General features: G+C 39.3%; 1 protein-coding gene across 1 annotated transcript in view; it reads left to right on the top strand.

Annotated features, from left to right (window-relative positions):
• LOC107099288 (solute carrier organic anion transporter family member 1C1-like) overlaps nucleotides 1-10,457 on the top strand; it is an 11,516-nt gene extending 1,059 nt beyond the window's left edge. Inside the window, exons 2-14 of the mRNA XM_015397348.1 lie at nucleotides 497-638; nucleotides 746-878; nucleotides 976-1,103; nucleotides 1,337-1,483; nucleotides 1,565-1,663; nucleotides 2,832-3,065; nucleotides 3,145-3,309; nucleotides 8,485-8,680; nucleotides 8,779-8,944; nucleotides 9,201-9,385; nucleotides 9,701-9,765; nucleotides 9,955-10,072; nucleotides 10,154-10,457. Of these exons, the coding sequence (XP_015252834.1) occupies nucleotides 497-638; nucleotides 746-878; nucleotides 976-1,103; nucleotides 1,337-1,483; nucleotides 1,565-1,663; nucleotides 2,832-3,065; nucleotides 3,145-3,309; nucleotides 8,485-8,680; nucleotides 8,779-8,944; nucleotides 9,201-9,385; nucleotides 9,701-9,765; nucleotides 9,955-10,072; nucleotides 10,154-10,424 (2,049 nt within the window). The 3' untranslated portion in view covers nucleotides 10,425-10,457. The remainder of the gene's footprint in view (nucleotides 1-496; nucleotides 639-745; nucleotides 879-975; nucleotides 1,104-1,336; nucleotides 1,484-1,564; nucleotides 1,664-2,831; nucleotides 3,066-3,144; nucleotides 3,310-8,484; nucleotides 8,681-8,778; nucleotides 8,945-9,200; nucleotides 9,386-9,700; nucleotides 9,766-9,954; nucleotides 10,073-10,153) is intronic.
• Nucleotides 10,458-16,173: the final 5,716 nt, after the last annotated feature.

Here is a 16,173-nt window from a genome sequence, read left to right as displayed (position 1 = left end):
AATTGGCTAGCCAATTTCATCATTTCAAATTTTCTCCTCTTTTTTCTGTTTTTCCTTTCCTGTTCTACTTCCATTGCAGTATCCATCTAATCTCTAATACTCCCTGCATGAATTATAATTAAGCTATTTAAATGAATAAATCAAGCGGGACACCATACAGCCATACTGCTCCACTTGTGAAAGCAAATTCTGTTGGGATCTTTTTGGCATAAAGACAATTATTTTTATTGCCACATTGCCAGACAGGACACTGTTAAAAAAAAAAAATAAATAAATAAAAAGAATTGGCTAGTTAAAGTCCAACCTTAATCTTAATCATATTTGCAACTGCAACAAAACGCGGTTCCACAAAATTTTGAAACATGTTGAAAACCAATGTTAAACAAAGGTCTGTGCCAAATTTGTATTGAAAGGTAATAATGTTTTACTTTCTTCAGCTGGAAAATAAATTGATCCTCGAATTCTAAAGTTTCCCTTCCTGTTTTGTGTTGCCCAGCTGTTCATTGTGGCGCTTTCCTTCGCCTACTTCTCCAAAGCCCTGACGGGCACCTACATGAAGAGCTCCATCACTCAGATCGAGAGACGCTTTGACCTCTCAAGCACACATGTTGGTCTCATAGATGGCAGCTTTGAGATGGGTACTACCGTCGCTAAACTGATCTCTCTGCTGTTAGAAACAAAACTGTTTATTCTGTTTCTTTTTTTCTGAGTTAATCCTTTTTCATGTTTTTTTTACCTTGGTTAGGTAACTTGCTATTTCTCGCCATGGTCAGCCATTTTGGGGCCCAGCTACATCGACCCAGATTCATCGCTGCTGGGTGTTTACTAATGGCTATCGGGGCCCTTCTCACCGGTCTGACGCATTTCTTCATGGGACTGTAAGCATTTATAAAAGCATTGAAATGGACAGCAAAAAAGATTTTTATTAAAAATCATAAAAATATGAAATTTCTCTTTGTGGCTTGATTTTTCCAGCTATAAATATGACACAGTTATCCAGGTTCTCCAGAACAGTAGTGTGAGTATCCCAGCATGTGTGGATCCGCTGAAAAATGATGGCATGCCAGGAATTCAGATTGAGCCTTCTGTGGAAGACAACAAAGGTATCAGAGCTGTATCCTGTGATGGGATGATCAAAACATCTTTCATTCCTAAAGTCATCATTTACCCTTATACACGTAACGACATCATGAAATAGATAAACAAATAAATACATAAATTCAACATTTCTTTTTACTATTTTTACTCAAAATCTTAAAAAAGAACAGTTAAAAACAAGAATATAAAATTTCATATGATATGGTTTCACTATGTGTCTGTATATTGCTTCTATCAGCTTGTGTGAGAGAGTCCAGTTCCCACATGTGGATCTATGTGTTCCTTGGAAACGCTTTGCGTGGCATCGGAGAAACTCCTGTCACGCCTCTGGGCATCTCGTACATCGATGACTTCGCTAAAGCAGAAAACTCCCCTTTCTACATCGGTGAGCCATTACCATCTTTTGAGTTGTGAGTGCAACTTTGGGGTCATGAAGGAACAGTTAACTGTCTGTATATGTTGGCAGCCTGTCTTCAAACTATCACTCTCCTGGGCCCCATGTTTGGATTTCTGCTGGGTTCCTATTGTGCTAAACTTTATGTTGACATTGGATATGTTGATATGGGTAAGTTTGGCTGCATCAATTATGTAAGTACCTTTCAAGAACATGTTCTGGTGATTTTACTAGAGGTATTAGATATTTCAATGACAAGGTTGTTAAATTCTTGGATAATAATATGAATACTGTAACAACAACTAATATACAGTTATATATACATTTAATTTCATAACTCAGAACCTTTCCTTTAACTAATATGTTTTACTTTGGTTATAGACAGGATTTTTTTTCTTTGTTAATGCCTAATTTCATCTTAAGTTAAATTAGTAGTCGCTTGTTGGCAGACACAGGGGATTGTGTTTTGAGCCTCATTTAGACTGGGCCTGCTGTTAGTTGGGCAAAATGTCTGACATGTGCACAAGAACAGGTGGCACACTTGTCACTGAAGGTTAGTGGGAACTCTTTTTGAGTCTCCTTGGGGACATTATTAACTCAGTTCATCAAATCAATTATTCATTGTTCCCAAAAATATTAAATGAGCTGTTCCAGTATAAATTCACATTACTGAAAACTCAAAACACAAAACATGAGCCAATCTGGTTATTAGGTTGCTGTGCAATTTTATATCAGTTTATATCAGTTTTTTTTTTCATTTCTACCTAGTCTATGCAGTTTTTTTCTTCTCCCCTTTCTTTCTTGTGCCCATGATTTACCCCTCATTGTTCTTCATTCTTTCTCTCTGCCCAGAATCATTGGCTCCTTCCTTTCTACCTTTCTCCTTTCATCCCTTCCTTCCTTGTGTCCTACACCGTTAATTCCATGATTCCTTTCTTGCATCCTTCCCTTCTTGTTATTGCCTTTATAGTGTACTTACTTCCTGTCTCTGTTCTTTCCTTTACATTGCAATTTCCTTCCTTCACATTGCAATTTCCTTCCTTCCTTCCTTCCTTCCTTCCTTCCTTCCTTCCTTCCTTCCTTCCTTCCTTCCTTCCTTCCTTCCTTCCTTCAACATTGCTCAGTATAGAAACATGACTGTTCAGTAAATGTTTTTTTTTCTTGTATGGGTTTCTAAGTTAAATGACTAATAACTCTAGAAAGTCTGGATTTTTTTTTACAAGAAAAGCATTTAGAAACCCTAAAAAAAAAATTAAAAAAACCTGCAGAAGATAGTGGAAAAATCTCCTTGATTTCTGCTCTTGATTTTAATACTAAACTATATTCTCTCCCGATGCAGAAAGCATCACCATCACTCCAAAGGATTCTCGCTGGGTAGGTGCTTGGTGGATGGGATTCTTTGTATCCTCTTCCCTGCTACTCATCTCCAGCATCCCCTTTTGGTTCCTGCCACGCTCCCTGCCCAGACAAGGGGATGAAAAGGACAAACCAACTCCTGTGTCCCTAACCCTGGATGGGATAGACAGCGCGCTCAGAAGCAACCAAAACCTCAAGATAACTGAAATCGCAAAAGGTTGAAGTAGAAATATTATTTCTATGGAAATATAAATTTATATTTGAGTATTTTATTGTATCTTTCTTGTGTATTACAGGGTTTCTTCCGTCGTTAAAACGTCTCTTGGGGACCCCTGCTTATTTCTTGCTTCTTTGTGGGAGCATTCTGAAGTTTAACTCCTTTATAGGCCTGTTCACTTTCAAAGCCAAATACATGGAGCAGCAGTTTGGACAATCAGCATCCAGAGCCAACTTCCTCATCGGTAAATCCCACAGAATTTTATTTTAATAAGACATAGAATGCTTTTCATGAGCTGTAATTAGACGCATTGTTTTTTGAAATTGAAAAAGTGGGGGAAAAAAACACTAGTAAAAAAAAAAAAAACAATTAAAGATGGACTTAAAAGGCATTTTTCTTACATTAAATAGGATTTGAATTCACAATAGATATTATCATAACATCATATATCGGTAACTGCTGCGGCATCATTCAGACTGAGTCATGGCTTCATTCTTCTATACCGGACAATGCTGTTAGCCTGGAGGGGCTCACGCTACAAATCAGCTTCCAAGTCTTGGTATACGGAAGCACTGAGGAGGGCGCGTGCCAACTTCAACTGTGTCATCAGATCAGTGAAGCAGAACTAAAGCCAGAAAATCCAGGATATTTTCCAAGATGCCAGCAACTCCAGGAGGATGTGGAATGGTATACGGGCAATCACAGAATACAGCACACCCTACCCCCTGGTAGACGAAGCAAACGCTCACTTCCTAAATGAACTGTCAAGTTTGAGACACTAAACAGCTGGAGAGCAGTAAAAGCCATTCCATAACAGGGGGAGTAGGCACTTATCCTTTCCATAGCTGAAGTGAGGAAAACTCTGAAGAGAGTCAACCCAAGAAAGGCCCTAGGCCCCCGATAACATACCTGGGTGGGTGTACAAGGAGTGTGCAGGTCAGCCGGCTGGTGTCAGAGATTACTAACACCTCGCTGGACCAATCAATAGTGCCAGCATGCTTCAAGTCTGCCACCATCATTCTGGTCAAAAAAAGCCTCAGGTCACCTCCATCAATGGCTACCAGCCTGTCGTGCTGACTCCTATCATGATGAAGTGCTTCGAAAGGCTGGTAAAAGAACACATTGTCTCCAGTCTCCCCCTATCATTCAACCCATTCCAGTTTGCCTACCAAGGAAACCACTCAGCTGAAGACGCCATCTCCTCTTCTCTTCACCAGAGCCTAGCACACCTGGAGGAGAAGAACACCCACGTACGGATACTGTTCATCCCACAGCATCTTTATTTATTTATTTTTTTCTGCTTCCCACAGCATCTGATAGGAAAACTGTAACAGCTGGGCTTTAATACACCCCTTTGCAATTGGCTGTTCGACGTTCTCACAGAGCTCAGTCAGTCCGGATCGGACAGAACACCTCTCAAATCATCACCCTAAGCACAGGCTCCCCTCAGGGCTGCTTCCTGAACTCCCTGCGGTTCACCCTGATGACACATCACTGCGTCCCCAGGTTCACCAGCAATCACATCGTGAAGTTTGCAGATGACACCACGGTGGTGGGCCTCATCAGAGATGACAACAATGAGGGACTACAGAGAGGAGGTGGGACAGCTGATGGACTGATGCAGAGATAACAGCCTGATCCTGAATGCGGAGAAAATGAAGGAGATCATCATTGAGTTCAGGAAAAATCGGTGTTCAGCAGCAACAAATTCCATAAAGTGTACATCATAGACGTCACCTGGACTGTAAACACCACCACCTCACTGGTCAAAAGGGCACAAAAGCGCATACTTCTTGCGGAGGATGAGGAGAGCCCAACTGCCCCTACCTTTACACACAACCTTTTACAGAAGCACTATAGAGAGCATTCTGACCAGGTTGCAGCGCCTCAGACTGGAAAAAAGTAAGAAGAGTAATGAGACTTGCAGACAAGATGATAGGGGCTCCTCTTCCCTCCATAAAAGACATTTGATCCCAGTGCTGCATGTCTCGAGCCGTAACATTATCAGTGACCCCTCTCATCCCAACCATGCACTGTTCCCCCTGCTGCCTTCTAGGAATAGGCTTTGCAGCATTCAGTGAAGGTACAGCAGATTCCAAAACAGCTTCTTCCCCACCACCATCAGACAGCTGAATGTTGAAAAAACTCTAAATCATCTCACAGACTCTGCATCAAACTGACCATAACAATGCGTTTTCTCCCACAATGTGTCATGATTTTTTTGAGAGATCTAACCCACATGCACTAAACCACTCAGAGAACCAGGGTAAAGATTTGAACAGGTTTATTGATAAGGACAGCGGGGGTAGGATTCAGGAAACTCAGTGTGCTTGTGAACCGGAACTGGAAGAGGGAAGGGAAGTATCCGCGGTTAGTTCAGGATTCGTGGGAACTCTGAGCGATGACTGAAGAGACAGAGAAAATGGGACTCATGTTGGTTGAGAAGACCTCTTCTCCCACAATCCAGTTAGTGTGGGTTTATCCAGAGGTTGAGACTCGTTGGAGGGTGGACAGGTTTAGACTTGGTTGGATCCTGAGGAGCAATTGAGCTGACTGTCACTTGGGAATCTAGGAGGACTTGAACGGAACTTGTGGAAGTTAATCCCCTGCTCAGTATGAGACTCAAACAATCCTTTCAGGGGAAGAAGGCCAAAAATCCAGCTTGCAGGAAGGCTTACTGACAGAAAGGCAAAGACAAAAAAACAAGGTTAGGCTCGGCGAAAAAACAGAGACTCAGTTAGACTCTGCAAAACTTAGCTTGGCTAGAGTACCCAAAACTTGCAAACACTCTGGCATCTGAGGTAGTGACAGTCCACCGCTCAAATAGTCCTCAGTAATGAGCCAACCAGCCGCAGGTGTGTGGGAGGACCAACAAGAACAGTGCGCCACCTGGTGGTGGAAGGAGATAACAAAACAAAAACACAACCCACACAAACAGTTCCTAACACAATGTTGACTTTTGATCACTGCTGCACTTTAAGAAAATGGAAATGTTATGAGAACTGTATAAATTAGATTATGTTTTGTATGCACTCTGTGTATACAAAACAAAATTAAATTTTGCTCTCATACACTCTTTGTATACAAAATGACAATAAATGTTGTCTAAGTCTAAGTCTATCATTTACATTTTCAACACAATAGGAAAACATACTTCGTTTAAAAAACTTGACTAATCAAGTGAACTCAACTAAACTATGGTTTGATTCTATAATTATTAAAATTATGCAATCCAATTACAGTTTGACATGGATTTTAAGTTTGAAAATCAAAGTTGATCAAGTAGAGTTTTTGGATTGAGGTCAAATGGGCTCTATGCACGACTCCACTACTCCCTGAATTTAAGGCAGCCTCTTTTTTTCCTGTCTTTCTCTACTGGATGAACTGATTAATCCAGGTGTGCCTGACCCTAGTAACCATGAGAACAATGGCCGGACCACCTGGATGAATCAATTTATCCCGTAATGAAAGACTGTGTCATGGTTTCATTTCCATTTTGTGGTATTTTAGTTGTTCTCTGGTTGTATTTGAGTTCTTATGTATTTGTTGTTTACCCTCTGTTGTCGTCTTGTGCCAGTCTCCTTCTCCTAGCTCCCTTCTAGATTCTTCTGTCCGCACCTGTTCCCAATCATTTGATTACTCTAGTCTTTGTTCTGTTTGGAATATATACTCCTTTCTTCAGTTACTGCTTGGTTTCTCATTGTTCCTTGATCCTCGTGTGTGTTTTCCCTGACATCTCCTGTTGTTTTTGGTTTTGTTATTTTGTTGTTTTTGGATTTTTTTTCCTCAGTTGCCACCTTTTGGTTTATTGACTCTGCAGGAAACCACTTCAGCTTCTGTCTATGCATTTTGATCCTCTTCAAACCTCCACACAGCCTGACAGAAGGGAAATAAAGGAGCTGCTATAGTGGTCTCCAACCCTGGTCCTCAAGATTTACTGTCCTACAGATTTTAGATGCATCCCTGCTTCAACACAGCTGAATCAAATGAATGGCTTGAAAAGGTTTTCAATCATTTGATTCAGCTGTGTTGAAGCAGGGATGCATCTAAAATCTGTAGGACAGTAGATCTTGAGGACCAGGGTTGGAGACCACTGGGTTAGAGAGAAGTGGAGTTGTGCATAGAGCCCATAAGCTTTTAACTAATTTAGAGAAATCTGAATGGTTTAAAAACTAATTGCAATACAAAACCAAGCAGGTGAATAAAACATTATTTGCTAAAATAATGTTATTTAATGTTTTGTTTAAATCACTTCAGTGATTCTTCCTGAGAGAACAGTTATGGTAAAGACCACCAAGATTCTTTTTTTACTAGGTTGAACTTTTGAAGATAATGGAGCTACTAGCTACTGTAGCAGAGGCAAGGGAACTAATAAAAAATGTTGTTGTTAATGTATGGCACAGCGGTTTTCACTGTTGCCTTGCAGCATGAAGGTTCTGGGTTTCAGTCCTGGCCCGGGGTCTTTCTGCATGCAGTTTGTATGTTCTACCTGTGCATCGGTGGGTTTTCCCCTGGGTTTTCCGTCTACCTCCCATAGTCCAAAAAAGGCATTACTCTTCGGTTAATTGGCTTCACTAAATTGTCCTTAGGTGTGAGTGTGTGTGTGAATGGATGTGTGTCTTTGTGTGTCTCTGTGTTGCCCTGCGACTGGCAACCTGTCCAGGGTGTACAGTGCCATAGACTGCTGACAAGGACTAAGCGGGGGAAAAAGAATGAATGGATAGATATATTAGTGTTTAAACCCTGCATAAAATCAAGTTTGCTTTATAAACAACAGATTGAGACATGTCAGGATGCTGTACCATTTTGTCATCATTAGCTTCCTTTTAGGTTTTTTACACAACAGTAAACACATGAAAAGATCCCTATTTATCAAATACACAACTTCATTAGATGGAAACTTTGCCAGACTTTAACTTCCGTTGATCTCTCTCTGCTTTGGAGAGATTAGGTATCTCCAAAGTTCAGGGAAGCATTGATGGGTTGTTCTATGGATGACCTAACTGTGAGGCTTCCATCCTTTGTTACTCAGTTTATCCAGTCTTTGCCCCCTTCATTGATTTCCTGCTAACTCAGAGAGAAACATTGCAGAAGGTCGGTTCTGCAGAATCTGGTTCTGAGTTTACCAACAAGCCCACTTAGCTTTTGGCAGACTGAAGTTTCTAAATACTGTGGACTGCATGGTCCTTCATTCACATGGTCTCTATAATGTGGCTTGCTGAGGAGCCACAGTAAAAGATAATAAGACAAGCAAGTAGCAGCTACTTTGTCCCCAAGCATAGTGGGATCCAGGACCGCACATCCCTATGGGAGTGTCTTGTGAAAGGGGGGAATTGCAGCAATAAAAAATAAAAAAACAATGATGTTCATTCGGCTATTCTCTCCGATAAACATTGCTTCTTTTTTTTTTTACTTTCAGGAGTGCTGAACCTACCCGCAGTAGCCGTAGGAATCTTTTTAGGGGGGCTGCTGATGAGAAGGTACAAGCTGAGTGTGGTGTCTGGAGCTCAGCTCTCGTTTGCTACCTCTTTCATGGGGTACCTCCTTTTACTACTGCAGTTTGGCACCAAATGTGACAACAGGCCTGTGGCTGGACTCACTGTTTCTTACAATGGGTCAGCATTAAGACAAAGAGCAAAAATACAACCCTGGTTATACTCTTTCTTGACAATAAACCTTATATCTTCTCAATATTTTAACCATTTGTCTTCAGGACACAGAGTGTATCATTCGATGGAGAGATGGTCTTTTCAGAGTGTAACAGAGACTGCTCTTGCTCGCCAGATGAGTGGGATCCTGTTTGTTCAGACAAGGGAATCACTTATGTCTCGCCATGCATGGCAGGCTGCCTCAGCTCAAGCGGACGCGGCAAGAACACAGTAGGGAAACTGCAACAAATCGCACAGTTGCACAGGGGTACCTGCATTTCAACAAATTTTTAGAAGATGATTTTAGAAGAGGTAAACGTTTTTCCTGCTTGGGTAAAGAGCTTGTAACCTCCAAACAAAGATGCTTGCAGAACAAAAGTAGCGTAATTGTTAAGATGGTCTATATTTTTGTGAAATGTTTTAATGCCAGTTTACTCACTCATTCCAAAATATGCGTATTTTAGCATGTCAATAACTTCTTTTGCAGGTTTTTCACAACTGCAGCTGTGTGTCCACCTCCTTTCCACCTGGCAGCTCCACGTCAGTGAGGCTGGGTCAGTGTCCGCATGCTAAAGACTGCAGCCGCAGTTTCACCTCTTACATGGCCGTTTCTGTTCTCAGTTCCTTCATCAACTCTCTGGGAGCCACACCCGGCTACATGGTTATTATACGGTATGTAAAAAAGCTTCCTTTAACAAATTATTAAGCTGTCTTTTAGCATTAAAAGTACCCTAAACAAACAACAATGGTGAAATGACTTAAACCAGAGCATAATTTGTTGTTAGAGTGGCTCAAAGTGCATAAATGAAACATAAATCAAAGAGTTATTAGAATAAGCAGACAGTGCTACTAGTTTGTCATCAGAATGTTTTAAGCTAAAACTTTGCTTCCTCTGCCTTACAGTAACAGTTTCATTCATTTTCTGCTTATTTGAATAGATTAAATTGTACTTATTTTTCCTCTTTGCTTCTTATTTTTTAAACACAGATGTATCTCACCCGATCTCAAATCCCTTGCATTAGGCATTCAGGCTTTAGTAACCAGGACTCTTGGTAAGTGTTAGCTGGATATAACACACATGGTAACTGGGAGATTATTTTGATTTACTTAAGCTTATTTTAATTATGGTCATTGAGTCTAATGAAGTTCTCTAACAAAAGCCTCAAATCTGAGTAAAATATCACTTTAGAAGCAATGCAATATACTGAAGTGAAGACTCTGTTTTATGCAACACTTTGAAGGTGGAATTCCAGCACCAGTGTACTTTGGAGCTCTGATTGACTCCACTTGCCTCAAATGGTCCATTAAGAAGTGTGGAGGCAGGGGTGCATGTCGCATTTATGACTCTAACATGTACAGGTAACACATCATCTACCAAACAAATCTGGTTCTTTACTATTCTAATCTAACCTTCTCTCTGTTCATTGTCTTCAATTAAAGAGTCATTTTCCTCGGTCTGATTACTTGCCTCAGTGGGACTTCCTATTTCTTCATCATTGCTGTCATCATCCTCCTAAAGCGACAGTTTTGGAAAACGGACAGAGAAACCGAGCTGCAACAAGTCAAGGCTTCAAAGCGAAGTGAAATTAATGCACAATCGGATGCCCCGGAAGAAAGGGTTGCGAGGTCCAGGAGTCCCAAGCTTTCTTCTGGCACAAAAGAATGCATTGTACTGGAGAAGGACTTGGAAGGATTGGGAGAAATATCCTGAAACTAGCAGCTCTCTGCAAATAATAGTCTATTTTTCATAAATACATATATATATATATATATATAAATATGTATATTGCAGGTGAGTTCATTCACGTTTTCTTTCTCATAGATGGTATCAAACTCTTTCATTATAAGTTACAACATCATCTAATTTCCCTTTGAGATGGTTAAAGTGTTCTATTAAGTAAAATGAACTAAATTTATGGAAAAGGCGGCTTTGGGTTGTGGGAAAAGAAGTTCCAGATCACGAAATAGAAAAAAGGTCAGAGAGCATTGTTAGAAATCATTTGCATATAAAAGATTATTATCTCCTAAGATATGTAATAAAGGTGCAATTCAAGTTATAAAGGTCTTGCAATTAATGGAGGTGATTTTTATTTCATATGCTTAGTCTATTAGAAGTTAACATGTAAAACACTTCCATTGCACGTCTTACTTCGAAGACCTTGAATTTTGCAAGGCAGGCAGGTTAAGCCAAAATGATTGTTTTGTTGACATTTTAATCAGTGTTATGAATTAAAAATGAATCCTTCAGTAAGGAGTTGTGTTTCATTTATTTTTGAAGAGCTTCTCTGCAGAAAGATGACATGAGTGCTGGGAGGATACATGACATATTTTCATATTAGTGTTCAGATCTCTTGCATGTCTCCAGTTAGGGAATATCTGATCAATGCCTCTTGGATTGTTTAAAATTTTGTTGTACGTGGTATAAAGTACAACATCATATATCTGAACATATTTCGCTTAGAACATGAAAGGGGTGACCAGCCCCTTCACACTTATACCTTAAATAAAATCCACAGCAAAATTAGCTCTGAAGGTTTAATAAGTCTGTTGCAGATCTCCATTGAACACACAGCAAAGATGGAAAAAAGAGCAGAAAGCTTAGAGATCAAATTTAAATATGGGTCATGTTGTAAAACAAAATCCCAAACACATGCTTTTAAAAATTGTTCAATAAATATATTCTATCATAAGCCACAGTTTTTCTTTTGAAAAGACACAATGAATTTCAGCCAAATGCTTTATGAAAAAACTGGTAAAATGGTTTCTAACTCTTTATTGCGTGTAAATATCTGGATAGAAATGTATTTGATGTTTCATTTTTAGCTAATATTAAACGTTCTAAGAATTATAAACAGATATTTATAGACAGATGTACCTTAACAGGCCTGCTTTTATAAAAGAGAAATCTATTAATAGTGAGGGGGAAAACTGACCTGTTTTTGTAAACAAAACAAAACTGAACTTCTTGATTGACTAAGGAGTCATTTATATATGCAGTTAATGTCAATCTCTAAGCATATTCCCAGTGGAGCTTGGTGACGCTACTGTAGCTGTTTATTTCTGTTTGTGAATGCATCATGAGCTGGGGGGGAGTATATACTCCTTATATGGGCACAGGCTGTCTCTTTCACCCTCACTCCAGAGCATCTCTAGGAATCGCGATGTTTGGATATAATCTACTGCAAACACAGTCAACACAGCGGTGGGATACTCTGAATTATTTTTTAGAGACCACACATCATTAAATCTGTGGGTTCAAGGTGCAGGTTTACTAATCATCTGCAGGTGACTTTTGATCTCAATTATGTTCAACACTAAACCAGGAACAAACCAAGCTGGATTTTTTATTTCAGCCTATTATGGATAGTTTAGATAGTAAAAAAAAAAAATGAATGGGAGTGAAAGTCGCTTAAAATACAGAAAAACTTTAAAGCTTCCCTTTGCTTTCTGTAAGGATTCAGTTGCTTAGTGGCAAAATGTGACTCCTTAGTGTTACTGAGCTATCCGGAGGTCAGAATGACATTTCCCTTGGACAGAACCCATACCAGATATCTTTTTTTGTTCTCACTGCACCTCTTCTCTGTCCCTCCATTTCTCTGTTAATGAAAATACATAGAATGGCTATGTAGTAAGCAGTGATCAAACATTAATTACAGAATTGTTATAAATCTAATTAGATATCACTATCAACAGAGATTAAGGTAAATCTAGAATAAACATGTTTTGGTCTACCTGCAAACTGGATGTGAAATTAATGTTTATTCTGTTCTGTTTCTAGTTTTCTTTCAAGTTTAACGACTCTTGCAGAAAGTTCTGGCAGCTATAAAAGGTTTAAAAAAAACTGAAGGCAGAGAAAGGTGTATAAAGAGAGGTTTTTGCTGTGTGATGACATAGGTACAAAAATCAAGTTTATTTTTTTTCACTCATTTGAAATTTTGCACATTTTTCAAGGTATTATTCGATTTACAATTTAGTTTTTTAAGGAATGAAAATGATTGTGAATCCCAGTAAAATTTGTAAAACCAATGAAGAGCTAAATTGAAAAAAATCTGAAGATAACTTAAACATTGAATATATCCCAGCAAAGCCATTGAACATGCTATCTTTACCTGAAACTTGTTCATTTTAAAAATGTAAATATACATTTGAGTATTCACAAAGTTAATATAAGGGAACGCACATTGAACAATGCTACTATTCTAACCTGTCTGGTCACCATTAATAATAGTATTACAAGCATTTTAGAGGCTGTTAAATATGATTAAGTAGAGAAATCAAAATAGACTAAAACCTCTATTAGCAGGTCAAAGCTTAATAAGCAGCAGAACAAAACATAATCTCTGATAAGTAACGTAGATAAAGAATAATGATGACATTTTTAGATTTTTACTGTCGAAACACAGAAAGAAATGGGAAAAATCTAGTAACTCAATCTGGTCTTTGAGAAAGGTGAAAACTAAACCATTTAAAGAAATGTTTTGGAAATGACGCACACATATTTTAGATGAGAAATGCAGTTCAAATCCCTTGAAAAAAAACACCAGAAAAACTGACCCTTAATTCAAGGTTAAAAAGAAATCTTGAATCAGATACTAACGTCAGCATCATTAGCCAGTGGCATTGTACAGCCATATTTCTTTCCTATCTCGATTCCCTACTGACTGGACATCCCTAAAAGCAATAGATAATCCGTTTTGCCCAGCCTACAGAATCTTTTTTTCCCAACTGGTTATGTCAATATATCACCCCGGGCAATAGGCCATATCACCCGTATCAAAAAATGTCACAGGGGTCAATGTTAGGTCAGATTTGTCATTGGTCAGTCACATGAAGCTTAAGGCCATTGTGCACACACAATTTTAAGGGAAAACAGTTTTGGAAACTATGTGGTGTTGCAAGAGGATTTTATTTTTAATTCAACTGGATTCACAACAGATGGCATTTTAAGGCACTTTACAAAGAGAATTCAATTACATTGTACAGACAGATTGGTTGAAAGTTTTTAATCTAACGATAGACTAGCTAATTCTGTAAAGTCATTGACTCTGCAGGTCGATGCAATCCCTCACACCTAGCATGTAGCAACAGTGGAGAGGAAAAACTTGAGGAAGAGACCTCCAACAGAACCAGGCTCAGTGTGAGCAGCCTTTTGTCATCATTGACCGACGGTTCAAGAGGACTTCAGCAGACAAAAAACAGAACAGAAAAGCAGTTATTCATAACTATTATTTTTATTGGATAAGAAAAAAAGTGGACAAAAACATTTAAGCCAATGAGCTCTGGTTCTGTTTTCATGTCAAAAAGGAAGGAGAGCACAGTAAAACCCTGTGCCCATTGCTATGTCTAGGAGAAAAACGAGGCTACACACTGAAAAACAGATCCAACTCGATCATCGATAAATTGCATTTATTAGCAGCAGCCCAGCTGCTGTCTCCCTTCAGGATGAAGTCACAGCCAAACAGAGCACAAAGCTAGATGATGAGAAAAAGCAGAGAGAAAAGAAAGTTAGAATTGGACTTAACAACTAATGCAGAATGGAGAGAAGAAACAGAATGAAGCAGAGTGAAGAAAAGTTTTCTCTATGTATTCCAGCAGCCTAACCCTATAGCAGCATGGTTAACTTGTTATGTTAGGGGAGTTTTCAATGTTCATTAGCAGCAAAGTAACCGTCGCCCATCCAGTTTTACTGCTGACGAGATGCTGATTTTGCGATGCTGTGGTTATTTTTGCCCCCACTGAGTCTGGTCATGGAAGTCCCTCATGGATGCAATTTTGCCCAATTTACATATTACTGCTGCTGAATGAACACCGGCCTTAACAGGGTCAAATGAGACCAGCAGTGTTTAAGATATTATTCTTATTTTGGGGGGGGGGTCCTGATGGATTAGTAATGTATACATAGAGCAGGGTTTCTTATTCCTGGTCCTCAGGGCCCACTGTTTTAAGTGATTCCCTGCCTCCATACACCTGATCTGAATGAAAAGGTGATCAGCAGGCTTTTGCTGTATTTGATAGCTGCAAAAGAAGGTAATGCAATAATTTCAATTGGGTATGCTTGAGTTGAGACACACCGTTAAGACAAAGGACAGTGGGCTCTGAGAGCCAGGGTTAAAAAAACCTGGCATAGATGAATGTTTGTTGGCTAGCAGCTTCCTGGAAGGTTCACTACTGTTCCATGTTATCATTATTAATGGGCATTGGTTCTTACATTAGTTCACTTTATTCCTAAAACTAGAAATGTCAGGCTCAGGTCAAAATGACCCAGTTTTCGAGACAGGGAGACATTTAGGTTAAAAAAAATGTTTTTTTAAGCGGAACTGCAAAGAACAACATTGGCATTTAAGCCAGGAACTTCTGCAGGAAGAGAACACAGGTTAGTAACCACATCTGGTTACTAACCTGATACAGAACATGTGAGTCACTAACCTGGTCTTAAACATCACTCCATGCCCAGGGGATGAGGTTGGTTCCAGCCGGTTGGCTGCCAACAAGTCGTAGCAGGCGCCACCCAGAGAGACCCTGAAAATGAAGTCCTGGAGGTCGGAGGACAGGTCAAGTAAACAGGTCAGAACCAGAACAGGCAGGCTCAGAGCTCCAGAGGCAGAATGGGTCAGAATCAGGCAATCAGAAACAATCAGGAACGCTACAGAACTCTCACCAAAGGCTTGAATAATCTGGCACTGATGACTGGTTGAGGGCCGTAAATAGAGTCTGAAGTAGGTGGATAAGATGAATATTAATGACAACTGGGCGGATCTATGGCAGGTAAATGAAATGAAATGAAATCAAGCCATTCATTAGCACCATGATCATGACGAGAAATAATTTTACAACTCATCCTAGACCGGTTAATGTCATTGACTTAATTTCTTACCTTTTTTAGTAGATGCCTAGATTACTTTTTTGTTTAACCAACTTCTTTTTGAGATCTGTAAATATATCAGTTAGTATATACAGCTAATTTATAAATCAAAAAAGGTGCAAAGTATTTTTTCAGACTCTAAAGAAAGCATACATTTATAGTCTATTTTTATTAAGGTTATCTTTGTCTGTCAGGTAGTTTCACATGTAAATTGTTGAATTTACATGTGAAAATAACATAATTGATTAGAGATTTGTTTCTAGGTGCTAGGAATCCAAAGTGTTTTTAACATAATCCCATTATGAATTAGCTATCTATTTTGAGTAGCATATCTTACACTGATTAGAGGATTTATATATTATTAACTGCCATTCATCTTCATATGTATTATTCATTTCCATTGAGGCCCTCAGGGTCTAAAGTTTAGTGACCTAAAACCTCATTATGTGTCTCAAGGCAAACAGTGAAGCAGCTTCCCACTTTGACAGAGTTCTTCCCTCTAGTGAGAGTTTGTGGCGGGTCAGTCCCAACATGGGAGCTGATGACAATGCTGACGAAGATGGTAATGACGATGATGACGTCCAAAAATGCTTCGGCA

This window comes from Cyprinodon variegatus, unplaced genomic scaffold, assembly GCF_000732505.1.
Source record: "Cyprinodon variegatus isolate N-32 unplaced genomic scaffold, C_variegatus-1.0 Scaffold28, whole genome shotgun sequence".
Lineage (NCBI taxonomy): Eukaryota > Metazoa > Chordata > Actinopteri > Cyprinodontiformes > Cyprinodontidae > Cyprinodon > Cyprinodon variegatus.
The sequence above is the reverse complement of the archived record's forward strand: the minus strand, read 5'-3'. Positions and strand labels throughout refer to the sequence as shown.